Source organism: Rhipicephalus microplus, chromosome 7 (assembly GCF_043290135.1).
Source record: "Rhipicephalus microplus isolate Deutch F79 chromosome 7, USDA_Rmic, whole genome shotgun sequence".
Classification (NCBI taxonomy): Eukaryota; Metazoa; Arthropoda; class Arachnida; order Ixodida; family Ixodidae; genus Rhipicephalus; species Rhipicephalus microplus.
The window spans coordinates 1,547,220-1,566,135 of record NC_134706.1 but is presented as its reverse complement, the minus strand read 5'-3'; the positions used below and the strand labels follow the sequence as shown (position 1 = coordinate 1,566,135).

Sequence of the window (18,916 nt, the reverse complement as noted above, 5' to 3'; positions counted from 1 at the left end):
GCATGTCCGTTAGGGTCCGATTTAGCCGTTCGGTAAGGCCATTTGTTTGGGGATGGTAGGAAGTGGTCAGCTCGTGGTGCGTCGAGGAAGAGCGCAGAAGATCGTCGATTACACGGGACAAAAATGCGCGGCCACGATCCGTGAGTAATTGGCGAGGAGCGCCATGCTGTAGGATGACGTCGTGGAGCAAAAAGTCCGCAACGTCAGTAGCGGTGCTGGTGGGGAGCGCTCGAGTGATGGCATACCTAGTCGCGTAGTCTATAGCAACAGCGACCCACTTGTTGCCCGATTTCGACTCGGGAAAAAGACAGAGAAGATCTATACCAACACGGAAGAAAGGTTCGGTTGGGATGGAGATCGGTTGAAGAAATCCAGCCTGGGGGGCGCAGTAGGTCGCTTCCTACGTTGGCATTTATCGCAGGAGGACACGTAACGGCGAACGGACCGTGCGAGACCACGCCAAAAGAAGCGGCGACGCACGCGGTCATACGTCCGAGATACACCCAGATGACCAGCAGTTGGTTCATCGTGAAGCTCGTGCAGCACAGTTGAACGCAAATTTTTCGGCACGACAAGAAGGAGCTCAGGGCCATCTGGCTGGAGGCTACGACGGTACAGCGTGCCATTCAGGAGGACGTACATGCGAAGTGACGTGTCGTTCGGAGCAGATTCGAGACGATCAATTAGTTGTTGCAGAGAAGCATCACGACGTTGTTCATCACCAATCTGAAGAAACTGGGACATTGACATGACGCTGAGGCTAGGCTCGATGTCTGGTTCGTCGGGCTGATCAACAGGGTAGCGGGATAAGCAATCGGCGTCCAGATGGAGACGTCCAGACTTATAAGCAACCGAGCAGGAATACTCCTGTAGGCGTAATGCCCAACGACCAAGTCGTCCAGTGGGGTCCTTGAGAGAAGAAAGCCAACACAGCGCGTGATGATCTGTGATGACACGGAAAGGGCGGCCATACAAGTAAGGACGGAATTTCAAAACCGCCCAAACAAGAGCGAGACATTCCCGTTCTGTTATAGAATAATTGCGTTCAGACTTAGAAAGCAGACGGCTCGCGTACGCGATTACACGGTCGTTGCCCCGCTGAATTTGCGCCAAAACTGCACCAATTCCGTGACCACTCGCATCTGTTCGCACTTCTGTAGGAGCATCGGGGTTGAAATGTGCAAGAATAGGAGGTGTCGTTAGAGCGGTGATTAGCTGAGAGAAGGCGTCAGCTTGAGGAGGGCCCCAAGAAAATGGGACGTCTTGTTTGAGAAGGTCGGTGAGTGGCCGTGCAAGTGCCGCAAAGTTTTTCACGAACCGGCGAAAGCAGGAGCAGAGGCCCACAAAACTGCGAACATCATGGACAGAGCGTGGGACTGGGAAGTTTGTTACAGCGCGTACTTTCGCCGGGTCTGGCCGTACGCCGGCAGCGTCAACAAAGTGACCCAATACGGTAATCTGACGAAGACCGAAGTGGCACTTGGAGGAACTGAGCTGCAGGCCGGCCCGTCGAAATATGGATAGAATGGTCGAAAGGCGTTCAAGGTGGGTTGCAAAGGTAGGTGAGAAAATGATCACGTCGTCCAGGTAACACAAACATGTCGACCATTTAAATCCTTGCAGGAGCGTGTCCATCATTCTCTCGAAGGTCGCTGGAGCGTTGCAGAGCCCGAATGGCATGACCTTGAATTGGTAAAGGCCGTCAGGGGTAACGAAGGCGGTCTTTTCTCGGTCCATGTCATCTACAGCAATTTGCCAGTAGCCAGATCGGAGGTCGAGAAATGAAAAGAAGGTGGCACCATGGAGGCAATCAAGGGCATCGTCAATGCGTGGTAGAGAGTACACGTCTTTTTTGGTAATTTTGTTGAGGTGGCGATAATCAACGCAGAAATGCCATGAGCCGTCTTTCTTTTTTACTAATACCACGGGAGATGCCCAAGGGCTCGTTGATGGTTCGATTACGTTTTTCGTAAGCATTTTGGCCACTTCTTTCTGAATCACTTCTCGCTCAGATGCTGACACGCGGTATGGCCGACGGTGAATGGGCGCAGAGTCACCAGTGTTGATTCGGTAAGTGACAATCTCAGTCTGGCCCAAGGGACGATCGTCGGTGTCGAAAATGTCACTGTATGAGGCCAAAACTTGGCAGAGAGCGTCGGTCTGGTGAGGCGACAGCTCCGATCCAATCATGTTTCGAAACATACCACCGTCTGAGCTGGGTGACCGTGAGACTGCGCTTCGATCAAGAGCAGATACAGCGACAACACTGACATCGTCCTCTGTTATGGCAGTTAGCTGGGCTAGAGACATCTGGCAGGGCAACACTTGAGGGGTGAAACCAAAGTTAAGGAGCGGAAGTAACACACAGTTATCTGCTATGGTCGCGATGGTATAGGGCACAGTAACCATGCGCGTCAGCCGAACGTCAGTAATTGGCGTAACGATATAATCACCGTCGGGAACGGGAGGGGTCGATGACAAAGACACGTACGTGACGGCTCGAGGTGGCAGGCGAACGAAAGTGGTTGGGCTCAAGCGGCTGGTGGGCTTTGCAGAGTAGTCGGCAAAGATTGGTAGATCAAGGCTGAGGGTACCCGATGAACAATCAATTAAGGCCGAGTGTGCCGAAAGGAAATCAAGGCCAAGTATGAGGTCATGAGGGCAGCAGACTAGCACGGCAAAAAGGACCACGGCGTGACGACCGGCAATGCTGACACGAGCAGTGCACATTCCAATTACTGGTACAGTACCGCCATCGGCAACACGTATTGCCTGCGTCGTAGATGGCGGCATAATCTTTTGTAAGCGGCAGCGTAGAGAAGCGCTCATAATAGACAGGTGCGCACCTGTGTCAATGAGGGCGGTCACAGGAACATGGTCGACTTGTACTTCAAGCAGGCTATGGTGCGTGGGAAGCGTCAGTAGAGGATGTTCGGCCGTCATTGGTATTGCAGCTTCACCTCTATAAGCTGCAATATCTAGTTTTCCTGCTGCGGTCGTCCAGAGAAGCTCGGCGAGGAAAAGCGCCGAGGTGGCGGAGAGCGGGATTGGCGACGTAGCGGCGACGGGGAGCGAGAGCTGCGGCGACCGGACGAAGGGGCATCAGGGTAGCGGCGACCGGACAAAGGGGCGTCAGTGGAAGGCTCGTAAGATGACGACGAATAGGAATTGAGGGGTGTGGCGTCTGAACGTCGAGGGGTCGTCGGATGCATGAGCGCCGAGGTAGAGAAAGTCTGACGTGGTTGGTTTGACCAACGGCGGCGGCAATAGCGAGAAACGTGCCAGGCTGGTGGCAGGAAAAACAAATAGGCCGGTCGTCGGGTGTTCGCCATTCCGAAGGGTTGCGGAAGGGCATTGTTGGAGGTGAACGGCGAGTGTGTCCTCGGGAGTAGGACGGGACTTCAGGGCGAGTCAGGGGACATGCTGATGGAAGTCCGAGGTTTGCAAACTCCTGCCTCACCACAGCTTGTATTAACGCCACTGACGGCTGTTGTTGGTCAGAGGCGAGCGTTGCGAAAACGGGTGGCTGAAGAGGAGCCGGACAGGCGGCTTCGATTTCCCGACGAACAACACGTGTGACGTTGTCATACGTGGGGGACTGGCGGGCGGCTTCACACGATGAGGTCGCGGCCGTGTTGGGCAGCCGGGTGAATCGCTGAGTAATACGGCGGCTCTTGGCTTCTTCGAACCGCCGGCACTCTTTAATGATGGTGTCGACGGTGGCAACATTGTTGTAAACTAGTAGATTAAATGCGTCGTCTGCTTTGCCTTTCAGCACATGGGCCACTTTCTCCGACTCACTCATGTGCTCGTCAATCTGGCGGCATAGGGTGATGACGTCGTGAATGTACGCGACGTACGACTCCGTCGACGTCTGTGCACGGGCCGCCAGTTTATTCCGCGCTGCGATCTGCCGCCCAATCGTGTCGCCAAAAAGGTCGCGGATCTTTTCTTTAAAGGAGTCCCAACTCGTAATCTCCGATTTGTGCGTCTCGAACCACACGCGCGGTGGGCCATCGAGGTAAAAAAGCACATTGGCAAGCATAAGAGTCGGGTCCCACCTATAGCTCGCGCTGACCCGTTCGTACCGGTTGATCCATTTGTCTATGTCAACGCCATCCTGACCAGAAAATACACCGGGATCACGAGCAGGAGGTAGAACGACATATGTAAAAGTCACGGTAGGGGCAGGTGGCGAAGACGATGGTTGTTCAACCTGTGACATGGTTGGACCTATGATGATGCGGCCGTTGCGGAGCTTCGTGATGAAGACGGGGAAGTACCCAGCACGTCCACCACAAAGATGTTACGTAAAAATGACACGAGGTGTGTCTATTTAAAATCTATAATCAAAATGATGCGTATGGCGTCGACTAAGATGGAAGCAGCACGCGCAACCGACAGGCCACTTCCTCGTTGTCGTCTTTTCACCGCTGATACGTCAGCTACGTAGCAATATATATAAATATATATATTTATATACGAAAGTAGATGCACTTTCACATAAGAACTGTTTATTGAGCCGACGTTTCTACGAAATCCCCGTCTTTTTCAAGAAATAATAATATTTACACATGTTCAGCGTCTTCTTATAGCCTGTAGAGACAGGAGGGAAGGGGTCAAAAGAAAAGAAAAAGAAACAACGAAACGGAGGAAAGAAAGGTTAAAGAAATATAGAAAATCTAGGAGAAAAAGCAAGACCGACACTGCGGAATTAGAAAGGGGCAGCATCTCAACAGAGTAGGGCGGAGGTAGACGAGCAATGCCATCATTGTCAACAATACATCCCCGGCACCCACTCTTCCTCAAGTGGGCAGTGTGCCGCCGTTCCTGTATTTCACCTTCCCGTGTAATCCGCTGGAGACTCGTTCCTCTTTGAAGTTTAGGAAGTTTGTCCTAAACTCCTCTCTGTTTCTTTTTTGTTTTTTGTTTTTACTTTTTACTTTTTTTTACCCCTTCCCTCCTGTCTTGACAGGCTATAAGAAGACACCGAACATGTGTAAATATTATTATGCCTTGAAAAAGACGTGGCTCCTGTCGAAACGTCGGCAGAATAAACAGTTGTTATGTGAAAGTGCATCTACTTTCATATTTATAACCTTGCGACAACATAAGTTATTCTTCTGCATATATATATATATATATATATATATATATATATAGGAAAGAGGTGTATACCTATGGGCTCGTTTTTTCGTGTTCTGACACAAAATTAATGAGATCTAACAGACAATAATGCCAAGGAATGTATATGATTGATTTGATTTGGGGGGTTTAACATCCCAAAACCACCATATGATTATGAGAGACGCCGTAGTAGAGGGCTTCGGAAATTTCGACCACCTGGGGTTCTTTAACGTGCACCCAAATCTGAGCACACGGGCCTACAACATTTCCGCCTCCATCGGAATTGCAGCCGCCGTAGCCGGGATTTGAACCCGCGACCTGCGGGTCAGCAGCCGAGTACCTTAGCCACTAGACCACCGTGGCGGGGCCAAGGAATGTATAGGGGAAGTTATTAGAACAAATGTAATGTAAATAAGAACGAAAGAAAAGTGGGTGAAAAAATAACCAGCCGTAAGCAGGAATCCAACCTACGAACTTCGAATGCTTTAATAACCACTGAGCTATCATGGCGGCCTTCCCCCAACCCACTTTTTTGGGTTTATATGTGAATTTAAACGAGGGAGTGTCAGTCAGCGCCATCTGTAGCCACGGCGGCGAGTGTGGAACACCCTTTTATGAACCCATGTGGCATCACGCAGCACGTGAACTTATTACAAGCGGGCAGCTGACCGATAGTCTCTCGTATACAACCTAATGACACCAAGTCTGCCAGTACGAGACCCTCGTTAATGAATAAGGGAATACATTACATTTGTTCTAATAACTTCCCCTATACATTCCTTGGCATTATTGTCTGTTAAATCTCATTAATATTGTGTCAGAACACGGAAAACCGAGCCCTTAAGTATACACCTCTTTTTCTTACTCATTAACGAGGGTCTCGTACTGGCAGACTCGGTGTCATTAGGTTGTATACGAGGGATTATTGGTCAGCTGTTCGCTTGTAATAAGTTCATGTGCTACATGACGCCGCACAGGCTCATAAAATGGTGTTCCACACTCGCCGCTTGGCTACAGATGGCGCTGACTGGCACTCCCAAGTTTAAATTCACATATAAACCCAAAAAAGTGGGTTGGGGGAAGGCCGCTGTGATAGCTCAGTGGTTAGAGCATCGAACGCGTTATTTGAAGGTCTTAGGTTCGATTCCTGCTCACGGCTGGTAATTTTTTTCACCCACTTTTCTTTCTTCTTATTTAAATTACATTTGTTCAAGTAACTTCCCCTATACATTTTTTGTCATCATTGTGTTAGATCTCATTAATAAATATATAATATATATAATATATATATATGTGTGCGTGTGTGTGTGTGTGTCCAGACACATATGTATATACAGTTTTACATATTGTTTAGCACCTTGCTCGCACATGTATAACGGCTCGCACTTCCAGATACAGACAGCAAAAGAAAAAACACAAAAAGAAAAATCTCTGCATAGTGCTATTTTTGCGTTACCATGAAGCAGTGCCATCAAACCAAGTTGCACTCTGAAATTTGCGTGTTACCTGGACCCCAACTTTAGCTGAAATTTCAGTTCATTTTGCACTACATGTGTACGAGAAAATATGACAGTAGTGTGCAGATATTTGAAACCTAAAATATGCTGTTTACTTATGAAGCAGCACATGGAGACAAGCACAAAAGGAACGAAAGGGACACCCTTTTGTTCCTTGTGTGCTTGTCTCCGTGCGCTGCTTCACATGTAAACATGAACTATCACCAACTCGCCCAACTTTGAACATTACCAAAATATGCTATTATTTTTACTTTGAATTTGATAAAGAGTCATTTATTTTATTCTTTTGGCTAGGGCTAGGCACGCATTGCAAAAAAATTGAAATAACCTCTTTCCCGAAAAGTGTATCTTATTTGGAACATGTATCACGTATGAAGTTGCAGGGGGTCATACTGCTTTCTAAATGATGCTTAACTAGCTCGCTTGTTTGCTTTCACAAAGACTGTACCGGTATTCTTGTGTAGTAACTGCCAGTGCATGGCAGTGTGAATGAGGCTAAGCATGTGACGAGTGATGATCACCAGGTGGTTAAGAATCACTACTTGGTGATTACAGAGTGAAGAACCATTGCAAAATCAAAGACTGCTTTAAGATATAGAAATCTTATTACAAGGATGGTGGGCAGAGGGGCTGCAGGAAGGCATGAGGCGGCTTGGCAATGTGTGCACTCTGTGACAACAGTTCGCGGCTACTTCATTCCAATCTTGTCCGCAGGAGGGAAGAATTCTGTTTTAAATAACCTCCAAGTAGGTCATAAAGTAGAAATTCATGGTATGTTTTTTTTATTTCAAATACAGTTAAAACCATTTATGACGAATTCGAAAGGGCTTCAAAAAGTGGTCGTTATAAAAACATGCAGTTAGTGACCATGTAGTTTTTTTCCTTCTGCACATTTTTATTAATGATAACTAACAACCTCTTTGGTGACAAGTTAGGTCTTTTCGTATTCTAAGCGATGCCCATTGTGTACTCACGGTTGCATTAAATTAGTGTTACACGTTTCACGCAAGCAGGGTACTGCCACCTGGAACCGATAATTATTGGCTAGTTGCGTGCAGCACGTCCACGTAGGAAGGAAAACGCGGGAGAGGCCCTATCGTGTCACAGTGCATAGTGAAAAGTGTGCAGGAAGTGACGTTATATTTATGAAATAAACAAACTGTATGGGAAAACAGAACAGCAGAGGTTATGCCTGTCGTGCCGCAGGCTTTCCACGCTGGTTCGCTTCTGCGCAGATTTCTGGTGCCGGCTTAAACTTACCGGGCATGGTGCGGTTTCGATGCAGTAAAATGTTGTGAGCACACGTTTACCATGCTGTTCGTGCATGGCAGGCCCGAGCGACGCAGGCTGAAGTTCTTCGAGGAGTGTTTGTGTGCAACAGTACAGAAAGTTCTGGTACGTGCTGTAATCAAAAACATTCATCCTGTGCACGACTGTATTCGAACTCACTTGGCAGTGACTTGTGCGTTGTGGTGCGCCTAGGCCTTTGTTTTTCTTTCTGGCACACGAGTTTTCCGATCTGCCGGCTGATTGACCATGACACCTTTAGTAGCTATTTGGTGCAATGCCAACCTAGTATTTAGCATAGCCCTATTTCAAAAAGAGGACATCGCTGTATTGAATACAATTGTGCTTGTAAGGTTTGTGATTCCAGTGCACACACAAAACTACTAGCACTCAGCGTGCACACCCCACAATACCATACACCGCGTAGTTCAAGAACAACACCATAAGTTTATTGCCCTTCTGTATGAATGACACACCCCCTAAAAACACGATACGATGCCTTCAGCGCATGTTATGTACGGTGCGTCGGATGCCAAAAGCCAAAATTCACATGCATTTCAAGTTGACATGATCAATAAAAACCAACAGAGTGCACATCCAGAAGCTTCAAAAGCAAATCAGCCATGAAGCAAACGTGCGTATACATGCGAAGTGACACCCCTGCATCCTGTACTTTCTGCAACTGGCCATTATGTAGTTTTTCTAAAAAAACACACAGAAGGAGCTGCACGCATGAATATGGACTACACTGCGGGGGCGTGAAAAAAAAAACAAAAACAAAGACTGCAAGAGTTTTGGGCTTTGTGGGGGCTCTGAAGCACGATATCGTCGATCAAAAAGTATTTAAATAAATGCGTGTATTGTTACATTCGTTCCAACCGTGTCTGTTGTCTCTGTTCACTCCAAGAGCTGGTGCTCGCCATTTTCAGACCCCACAACTTGCTTAATACGCGCGTGTGCTTGTGAACGGCGCAGTGAACATTGCGTAATGTGTAGCTGCTTCTTCGCTAGGAGGCAGTGCCGGTGTTTGCAAGGTGGAGGATTCACAAATGTGACATCTCCTCTGTATTCCTCTCTCCATGAGTGCGTCGCCTGCCGTCACTTACAGTCCACGGTGTTCTTCATGGTTGCTTCACTCTGAACAGGTGTAGTGAGTAGTCCGTTAGCTTAACGCGCAAGCAGTCTCTCACGATGCAACGGCAAACTTGCATGGCGTGCATCGTCTTTCCACAAAGTTTATGCCACACGCATGGCTGAGCAGATGCTGCAGATGGCAGTGGTAAGGCTGTCGGTGATTGGACATAATGGCACATTCATCGCCAACCTTGCCTTTGCTCATTACTGATGTTTATACGGGAAGGCACCGACACAATTGTGTGTAACTTGTTATCACTGATCGATATGAGGTCTTTCATGTTACCAATAAGACGGATGACCCTCTGTGGCATATTGTGGCATCGGGGAAGTGAGCGTTTATGCGACGAAAAGTGCTCGCTTCTTGCATTTATGCCTTCTTGCGCTCCAAGGCATTGTTTTGTTCATCCTATGTAGTCGTAGATGTAGAGAACAGCATCGGAGAAGTTTGCCATGTACAAACTGACCACAAGTCTTGATGCTGCCTTCTATTTCTTTTCATTTCTTTCTCACTTCCATTCTGCCACTGAAGAGACTTCTGGCAAGTGAGTGAGCTCGCTCACAATGTCCGAAATATGCGTGCTTTAGTCTATGATATCTTCATCGTGATTAAAATGGTGCCTTTCTTGAGCTTTAGTATGTCTTTTGGAACTTCTTTCTTTTTCATTTTGTACGTGTCAAATTTTTACCACAGCCATGTCGCAAGTGTTCATTGTAAAGGTAGGTGGCTTCGAAAAATATTTATTATGTGGACACAGCCTCAATGAATACCATAGGAAAATCATTAGTGCTCCGAAACGTGGTCGTTACAACCGATAGATGGTTATATCTGCGATAAGTGGCTTTGGCTAGACATACAACTCTGTTTTTCAGTTCATCTGCAAATTGGAATTTAGAGACTCAATGGCAAGCCTATTGATATTGATGGCCCGCAGGAGTACGAAAAAGCGGTGTGCTCTGTGGCGACATTGAGGGAGCAGCTGACAGGTGCCCTGGTTGAGCAAGAGCAGCGAGCACATGAACGAGATGAGGCAAGAGCAGCTCTTGCGTACACGCAGCGCGAGCTTCACCGGTGGCAGCAGCAAGCCAAGGACCTTTCCCGACAGGTGAGCACTGTTTTGTGTATCACTCTGCGTTCAGGTGTGGGATTTCGAGAGGCTGACATTAAAATCCGCATGTATACTGAAGGGTTTTTGTATAGTTCTCTAACAAAAAAGAGGTGTACTCGTTACTGATGTCTTAACATTTAGAATGTTCACAAGTTCATTTGACTGCATTGTATGCTTGTTATAAAATGTTGCTTCTTCAAAGCATAAATTATGCACCAGGAATAGTGGGACCGACATGTAATGAATCTGCATCAAGTGGATTATTTTGTATATTGAGCCAGCGGGGGGGGGGGGGGTGAAATTCTCTTGAAATATTTTTTTATGTATGAAAGACTTGATACATGAATTTACCAACATATAAAGTTTTTTCTGATCCCTTTCAGATTAAATATATCTGGCTTTTTAATGTACTCTGTCTGAATACACCGGGCCTTTAGCAGTCAAAGCTATTGAATTTCAGAAGTGCAATAGTAATAGAGCTGTGTGAACAGCAAAATTATGGGTGTGAAGCGAATTTGTATGTTAAAGTGAGTGTGAGTTCCATTGAATATTTTTCGAATATGTCGAGAATATTTTTCTAATGCTTCGAAGGGAAACTGCAGAAAAAAAGTTGCAGAGGATTTTTAAGCATGTTTTCAACATTGCAACATGAAAGTGTTTCTTTTGGCTAGGTTATTGAACTGCCGGTAAGTTGGTGTTCCATCGTTTTTTTAATCTAGAATGTGGCAGTGCAGAGGCTGAATTGTGTACAATTAAGTGGGGACACGGGTCTTAAAATGGCGAAAATCGCGAAAAAAACGACTTTTTGAAGTCAATATTTTCGGACTCTGCAACTATTTTTGCACTTATCTGAGAAGTTTCAAGCTTCTCGCGCCATGATTTCTGGCACAAGTCAATCTATAACACCACTGTGAGACGAATCTGAGCACACATCGACGCTAAAGTCGCGCTTTTTCCACGCCAAACCGTTGCCGTTACGCACGAGCTATTATGGTCATCTTGGTCTCGTTTGGAAGGGTCATTCTTTACCTTGAATTTCCCGCCACCAGTGGCTCGCCTTGCTCATTGGTTTTTCAGCAAATTGCGTTATCAAGAAGCTCTACCGCACGATTCTATTGGCTTCTTGATGCACGTGACAAAATCTAGGCACCCCATTGGTCAAGTGGCGTTTCTGGCGTGTGTTTTTTTCATTGCGACGCGCACGGACATGAGCCATTTCGTCATGGTGCTGTCAACTGCCTGCCGCAGTAAAGAAGCTCCTCGCCTCACTAATTTGTGAAGCGGGTGTGGCGATCGTTCGTTCGCTGTGAACTTCAGAAAGAGCCCCGCTATCACTCGGGACAGGGGGGATAGCAAACACGCAGCGTCCAACGGCGGTCACCGAGTCACCGGTCTAGGCCTAACTCGCGTACGAGCCAGTCGGTTGTCGACAACGTCGCTGAAAGCGGCAATATTTTGGAGCTTCAACAGTTACAGGATGACAAATAAAAAAGCAGAAGTGAAGCTACGAGAGATAGCAATCTTTACAACGGTGTAACGGAAGCGCAATCTTATCGCTAAGCGCGCCGATGCCGCAGGTTCCCCCCCCGTCTGACTCGAACTGCGTGATGGGTCGTCAGAGTAGAGTTCGCCGTGCATCGGCAAACAGAAAATTAATCCGTGTACGGTGAACGTGCTCGACGCCCGCGCAAGGAAGGCTACTGGCAACAGGCCAAGTGCTTGTAACAACGCGTCCGCACCGATGAACATATTGCACTGCAGCTTCCACTCGAAAATGTGGCAATCTTACGTGAAAAGGAAACTAACACCTTGCTGCTCTTGGAGCCTTGAAATTGATGAGCGAGTGCAGAAATTCGGTCTGTGACATCAACTCAATCTGGACAAGCCAGAAAACGATTTTACTATACGATTGATCGCAGGTTACGCGCACACTTTCGTCGCACATAGGTGTCACCGAACTGATAAGCGGCCTAGTCGGCAGACGAGCACACGGAGACTGCATCAGCTCGCAAGTTTGCCTCTGCGGAAAACATGCAGCGGGCATTGAAAAAACGCCATTTAGGTGACCCAAAGCAGAAGGACAACATGCCTGGTGCCTACTGAGATAGCTGAATTAGCAAATCATTGTAAATAAACAGCTTTTCCATGCTACTGTCTGCCCAAAATGGACTTCTAGTGTTTTCGCATGATTTCTCAGGATTCAAATTTTGCTGCAGTTGCAAACTTGTCTTAAAGATATCTCTGCTTTCAAAGCAGCTAGGACTGTCATTTTTGTTGTGTCATGTAGCTGTATCTTTAGTTTACACAATGGTAGGTGTGAATTTTTGATTGAGACCTTCAAAAAAACTTCATTTTTGCCAGAAATCGGAGCATAAAGTGGGTGTGTCTGCACCACTGAAACGCAAGGTGCGACAAACCTTGATAAAATTATCAAATAAAAAAAAGCACTCCTACTGTTGTGTAGGTTATGTTCATTAGTACACAGGCATGTGCCAATAGTAGCCCTGCAATACAAATTTCTTGTGTCATTATACCGACAAACAATCGGTAATTAATTTTAGGATATCTGAAAAACTAACTGGTTTAGAGGAACAGCAACTACATTTTTGAAATCAGCATCAAAAACTCAATCACTCTGTGAATTTTCTTTATAAACACATGAAAATATCTGACATTTCATCTCAAGTACAGTGTCCCTCCTTAAACTTGGATATAACGAAATTGACAAATTGCCGGAAAAATTTGTTATACTATGCAGGTTCTGTACGAAAATTTAAAATTAAATGGACAAATAAACAAAAGTGGAACTTAAGGCAGAGCTAACCCAAAAGAATTATTTAGCAGTAAAAAGCTGCATTATTATTGTGATATAAATATATGGACATTTTTGACGGGTTTTCGCCATCACTACCATGTTCCATAAGAAGTCCAAATTGGTAAAATGCCCCGCGCATCGTAGCTTTAAAGGGGCCCTGAAACACTTTTTTGAGTAACCATGGAATCGATTGAATTGAACTAATTACGTATTACCTCACAAATGGAATGCCACAAAAATTTTGAGAATCCGTCCAGTACGAGGGTAATTACAAAGATTTGTCACACGCTGCAATCACATTCTCTTTCCTCTCGTCCCGACGAAAGCGCAGGGAGGTATGGGAGGGGCAAACAAAAAACGTCACTCACACCTCGTGACCTTGAGCGGGTAAAAGCACGAGAGCGCTGCTGAAGCAAAGGTCAAATGAGCCGACCCATCTCTATTGCCCGGAGGGCACATATGATAACATCCCCCTTGTGTTAAAGCTGCTGTTGAATGCTCGTACAGAAAGGAATCCACCCGTTGCGAACTAGCATGAAAAAATGCGGAGGAGAGGGGGTCACTCGAGTAGCATTAGTGAACTTGGATTTTAAGAGCACGTGACATATCGGCAAGCATCAATGCGCTCTTACTGTGTGAAAAGAGCACTTCTCCCTGGAGTGGCCGTATTTGCTTACACCAGCGTTTTGTGGGAGTACTGTGATATCACATCCAAAAGAGTTGGCTGTCAGCCCTAATTCATATAACATTACAATTTATTGCCCTCGCATTCATTGTGTTGCATTCAAACCCGCCGTCGTGTTGTTGCCAGAGCTAATAGACTAAAGACGAAGGCTTCTGTCCCTCGAACTCGCGCTGCATACAAACGCGTGAAGAATCGACCTCTGAAGATCCATCGTTGTCACCGTGGTCTTGGGAGAGTTTCCATCAGCGCCTAACCTGACATCGCCTAGGTAATGATAACACAGTTTATCGCATTAAAAAACACGCGTGCAGTGAAACTATGCACGCGTACACGACATCAAAAATGAAAAACGAACAACATGAATACTGCGGAAAAATTTTCATTAAAGCACCCTCCATATCCAGTGCGGCCCCACGTATATGACGCTAACTAGAAGCGTGGCACTGCCAATGCAAAAAGTAGCGTTCTTTTTTTTTTTTTTTTTGAAGGGCAGGGCACATTCGCGCATGCGCCTGCGGAAGAACGAACGGCGTCAACTCCAGCTCGTGGGGCACAGGCCCGCCTGCCCGCCTTGCGCTCACTTACACACAATAACAAGTGCTCGCTTTCGCCTGGGAGTCGCCAGGGCCACGCGTACACCGCCGCTGCTTCACGCTTCATCGGCGGAAGATGCATGCTCGTGACAAAATTACAAAGTCTGGAGTGAAATTTCTAGACTGTTCGAGGCGAAAATTCATTATATCAAGGTTGTTTCCTGCTGTTACTTTGTTACATAGAGGTCACAAATCCTTGTGCTTCTATAGAGTAATGACGGGGAATAGTAGAACTTTGTTATGTCGAAAAATTCATTGTTTGGAGGTTCACTATAAGCAGGTTAAACTGTGCAGTAGAATCTTGGTGACAAGAACTTGGAGGGGGCACTAATTATTCATATGATCCCCAATTCGTATGAACCAAAAACAAGTTACCGTATTTACTCGTGTAGTGAACCCTTTGCATACCTGCCAAGTCTCCCGAATTGGCTGAGAGACTCCGGGATTTTGACCGTTTTTTCGGTTGTACAGTTGTTTTGAATATCTCCCGGAAATCAAAATTTCTGTGCCTGATCTGGCCACATTGACGAAAAAACAGATAAATCCGCTCCAGGCTTTTCAACCTACCCCATAAATGAATTTAAGAGGCGTTCATGGTAACATACAGTATACAGTCGAAGACCGATTTTTTGGACCCTCAAGGGACCGCAAAAATGTCCGAAAAATCGGGCAGTCTGAAAAAGCAAATATGCCCCAAAAATGCTCATTTTATTAGTTACTATTGAGATGGAGGGCGGAAAAAGCGATCGATCCTCTTCTGGACCATGCTTCGCTTCCGTGCGAGCACTCCGCCCGCATTTCGGCTAGAATTGCCGTGTCGCTGTACGCTGACGAAAGAGTGCGATCGCTTGCATCAGCTCGGCTTGCGTTGGCTGTGCTGTTGCAGGTAAGTCGTCGTCGTCATCGTCACTCTCGGACTCCGCAAGCACTTGCCGAATGATTTCCCCATAACCGTGAGGCCAGCGCACAGTTCCAAATCGTTGTCCACACATGCAAACTCGGAAAATGAGACATCTGATGGAATATCGACGCCCGCAGTGCGAAGGTCGTCGATAAGCAACTCGCTTCCCAACACGAGGTCGACGACGCTGTCCTCGTCTAAGGCGGCCGACTCGCCATTCAACACAAATCCCGTGTAGCAGAAACAGTTGCGCAGCGTTGTCGATGCCACCGACTTCCACACATCGGCGAGCATGCTAAGTGCCCCAAGCAAATCGACCGAGTACGCTTTTCCGCTGTCGAGGCACACCACCGCACGCGAAAGCAAGCGTGATCAATAGTTCACTATGAGAGTGCGTATGACACCCTGGTCCATTGGTTGTAGGACACTTGTCGTGTTCGGTGGCAAGAACTCGACGCGCACAGCCTTCAAATTGGTAATGTGCCCGTGTGCAGTGCAGTTGTCGACAAACAACAAAATTTTGTGGCCTTCTGAATCAAATTTTTGGTCCAGTCTTCTCGCATAGCTTTCAAAAAGCTGCTGAGTTACCCAGGCCTTTTTGTTGGCCTCGTACAAAACAGGCAAGGACTTTACGCCTTTGAAGCACCTCGGAGCTTTCGACTTGCCGATGCTGAGCATCGGCAGTTTTTCTGTGCCCGACATGTTGCTACCGATCAGTACAGTAACTCGCTCCTTACTGTGTTTGCCACCATGGCAAGGATCGCCAGCAAAGGCAGGTGTCTTTTCTGGCATCAGCTTGAAAAAAAGCCCGGTCTCGTCACAGTTGAAAGTATCATCTGGCGAGTACTCTTGTCAGAGGGACTGCAGCTTTTCAGAGCGGTAATTCGCAACGACGCTGAGGTCAACAGCTGCACTTTCGCCGCACAGTTTTTTAAAACTGAGATCAACGCGCTTCTTGAAGTTTCTTAGCCAGTGTCACTGAACTTAAATCCTTCAATGTTCATTTGATGCGCCATCGTTTCGGCTTTTTGTTTGAGGAGGCTCCCAGAGACGGGAACCTTGCTGGCCACTGTCGACTTCAGCCAAACGAGAAGGGCCTCTTCGAGCTTAGGGTAGGTGCTTTGGCTGACATTCTTCTGATGACATCCAGTAGACTTTTCCGCCGCCTCCAAAATATTCTGCTTATTTTTGATGTAGCCCAAAATAGTTTGTTTAGAAATATGTAACTCTTTAGCAACGTCTGCCCGCGATCGGCCACTGTCAACGAGCTTGATGATGGCAGCTTTTTTTGCCATCGACATGGTGACATACTTTCCGCGCATCATCGGAGCTATCGAGGCCGACGACATCGGCGATCCCTTATCCATTCTGAATCAGCGCTTGTAGCTAGGCAACACACATGGCACACGCACAGGCGAACTGTCAGTCGATTCAGTCCTGTCCATTCAACGGTCACAGCAGAGAGGAAAGAAATATTGTTCGGTAGCGACGCTGATGTGGAAATAGCCTCGATCCAGTAGTTCAAGGTAGCCACCCTAACGGAGGCTGGTGGACGCCGCGTGTACGGCCAGCACCGGTTCGAGGCTACTGGATGCAAAAAGTAGACAAGCAAGATCACAGCGGCGCGAAAAATGATGGCGGTCGGCTCGACTGACGCTTGGAAAGTACGAAATATCGAACAGCCCGTCCTTAAGTGTCCGAAATTTCAAGGTGCAAAATACAGTGAATTTATAGGGTATGTCCTGGTGCCAAGTAAATGTCAGAATTATCGAACATGTCCGAAAAATTAGGCGTCTGAAATATCGGTCGTCGACTGTAATCTCAGTGATGCGAAACTGCAGCAGATATGAATTCCTAAATTCCCCAGCCAAATTTTACTATGTTCATTGAGCCTCAATTCGAATGTTCCGAACACATTTTCTAATCGCGGCGAGTTATAGAAACTTTAGTAGGGAAACCGTCGAACGAAAGTCTAGAGCAGCATACTCGAAGCTTTGGAAGTACGCGTGCAACCGGCGCACTATAGTGCGTGTGATTGTCGTTGCCAAAACCGCTGAGGACGAAACCACGGTCGCTCTTGACACGATCATGTATGGCGACGACGTAACTGAGAGAACCCCGAAAGTGTGCCCTTAACCAGTCAAACCAATGCTGCTTTACGCAAACTCTGCGGACAAAACTGCGGCAGATGCTATCGTAGATGGCATAAAACGACTTAGTTATGAAGGCGCATGCGCCAACTACCGTTTGCCGCAACCGCCGCGCACAAAACCGCAGTCGCGGCGACGCGATAGTGATCTACGAGCTCCGAGGACACGCAGCGGTAGGTTCAAAGCAGTAAATACGTGAAAAATAAAAAAAAAAAGTTGCAGTTTCGCCGCAAGGGTGAAGCAATAAATGCGACAGCAACAACTTGGAATGTAAAGCTAAGAACGGCAAGCAGATCGAAACGTGCAGTGCGCTGCTCACACACAAATGACGCACCAAAACGATACTCGCAGTACGAGAGTGAACTAACAGCATTTACTGCTCGACACGTAACGCGCTGTTTAAACAAAAATGATGCACGATACGTAATCACAAGTACAGGTGAGTACAAACTAACTAGCGTCTCAGTTGTTATACCATGCTGTGTATGAAAAATGCGCTGTTTTCACGAAAGGGGCCTGTGTAGAGACTGAAGTGACCTTTGTGGGCCCGGCAACTAACGCTTTTGTTTCAGTGAAAGCCGAAGGCACACGATTCCTCCAATAAAGGATAAGCGCGCGCGCACAGGCATCCATCCATGGGGCAAAGTACACGTCAGAGATAAGCACGCATTGGCGCGCCGTGATGAGCGACCATTGACGATCGAAGCAACGTTAAATCAAGCCATTATATAACAAAATAATCCAATCAATATCAAAACATAGCTTTGCAATCATGCTAAGCAGTTACGAGCACGTACGGTGTCAATCAAAATTTGAAAGTCTCCCCTTTTAAGGCAGAGCGCCATCTGTCGAATGCAGGAGAAAACTCTGCTTATAGTGTCACGCAAGCACAGCGGCACAAAAACAAAGCACGCGGCCTTTAAACTGGCGTGCGCTCGCTATCTCGAAGGCCATGCAAAGCGCAACCGCACCCGTCGCGCCGACGGCGCGTTGTGCACCCGCAATGATTGTGCCGCCATCTGACACTGCATTTTATCGCAATATCAATTGTATGTATTGTATCAATTGTATGTCAATTGTACGCATTATCAATTGTAAATATGTATGCGTATCTACATATATGAAAACTCAAGCAAAAAAAAAAAAAGACGCCCGCGCTTGGTGTTCAGCTTGTTCGAATGCGCTGACGTGTGCTTACCTCCACGCGTACTTGGCCCCGCGGATGGGTGGGGGGTTACATGTTTGTGCACGCGCGCTTATCCTTTGGTCCTTTGGTGAAAAGAATCGCGCGCCTTCGGCTTTGATTGGAGCGATTGAGTTTTGTTTGCCGGGCGCAAGAAGATGACTCTGCTCGTTGGAGAGGCCTCGTTTGCGAAATTAGCGTGCTTTCCAAACACAGCAAAGTAATAACAGGGACACTTGTTTGCACTTATGTGTACCTATAATTAAATTTAGTGCATCGTTATTGTTTGAACAGCATTTTATGTGTCGAGCGGTAAACGTTAGTTCGCTCTCTTCCTATGTGTGTTGTTTTCAAAGCGTCATGTGTGCATGAAAAGCACGCTGCATGTTTCAATCTGCTAGCTCTTCTTGGCATT

At 46.9% G+C, this 18,916-nt stretch overlaps 1 protein-coding gene across 7 annotated transcripts in view; it reads left to right on the top strand.

Moving 5' to 3' along the window:
* Mgtor (nuclear basket protein megator) overlaps nucleotides 1–18,916 on the top strand; it is a 905,575-nt gene that overhangs the window by 81,827 nt on the left and 804,832 nt on the right. For all 7 annotated transcript variants that reach the window (XR_012884775.1, XM_075868440.1, XM_075868441.1 and 4 more), the window contains exon 10: nucleotides 10,001–10,171. Coding sequence is in view for 6 of the 7 variants with exons in the window: in XM_075868440.1 (XP_075724555.1) it covers nucleotides 10,001–10,171 (171 nt within the window). In the remaining variant the exon portion in view is untranslated. The remainder of the gene's footprint in view (nucleotides 1–10,000; nucleotides 10,172–18,916) is intronic.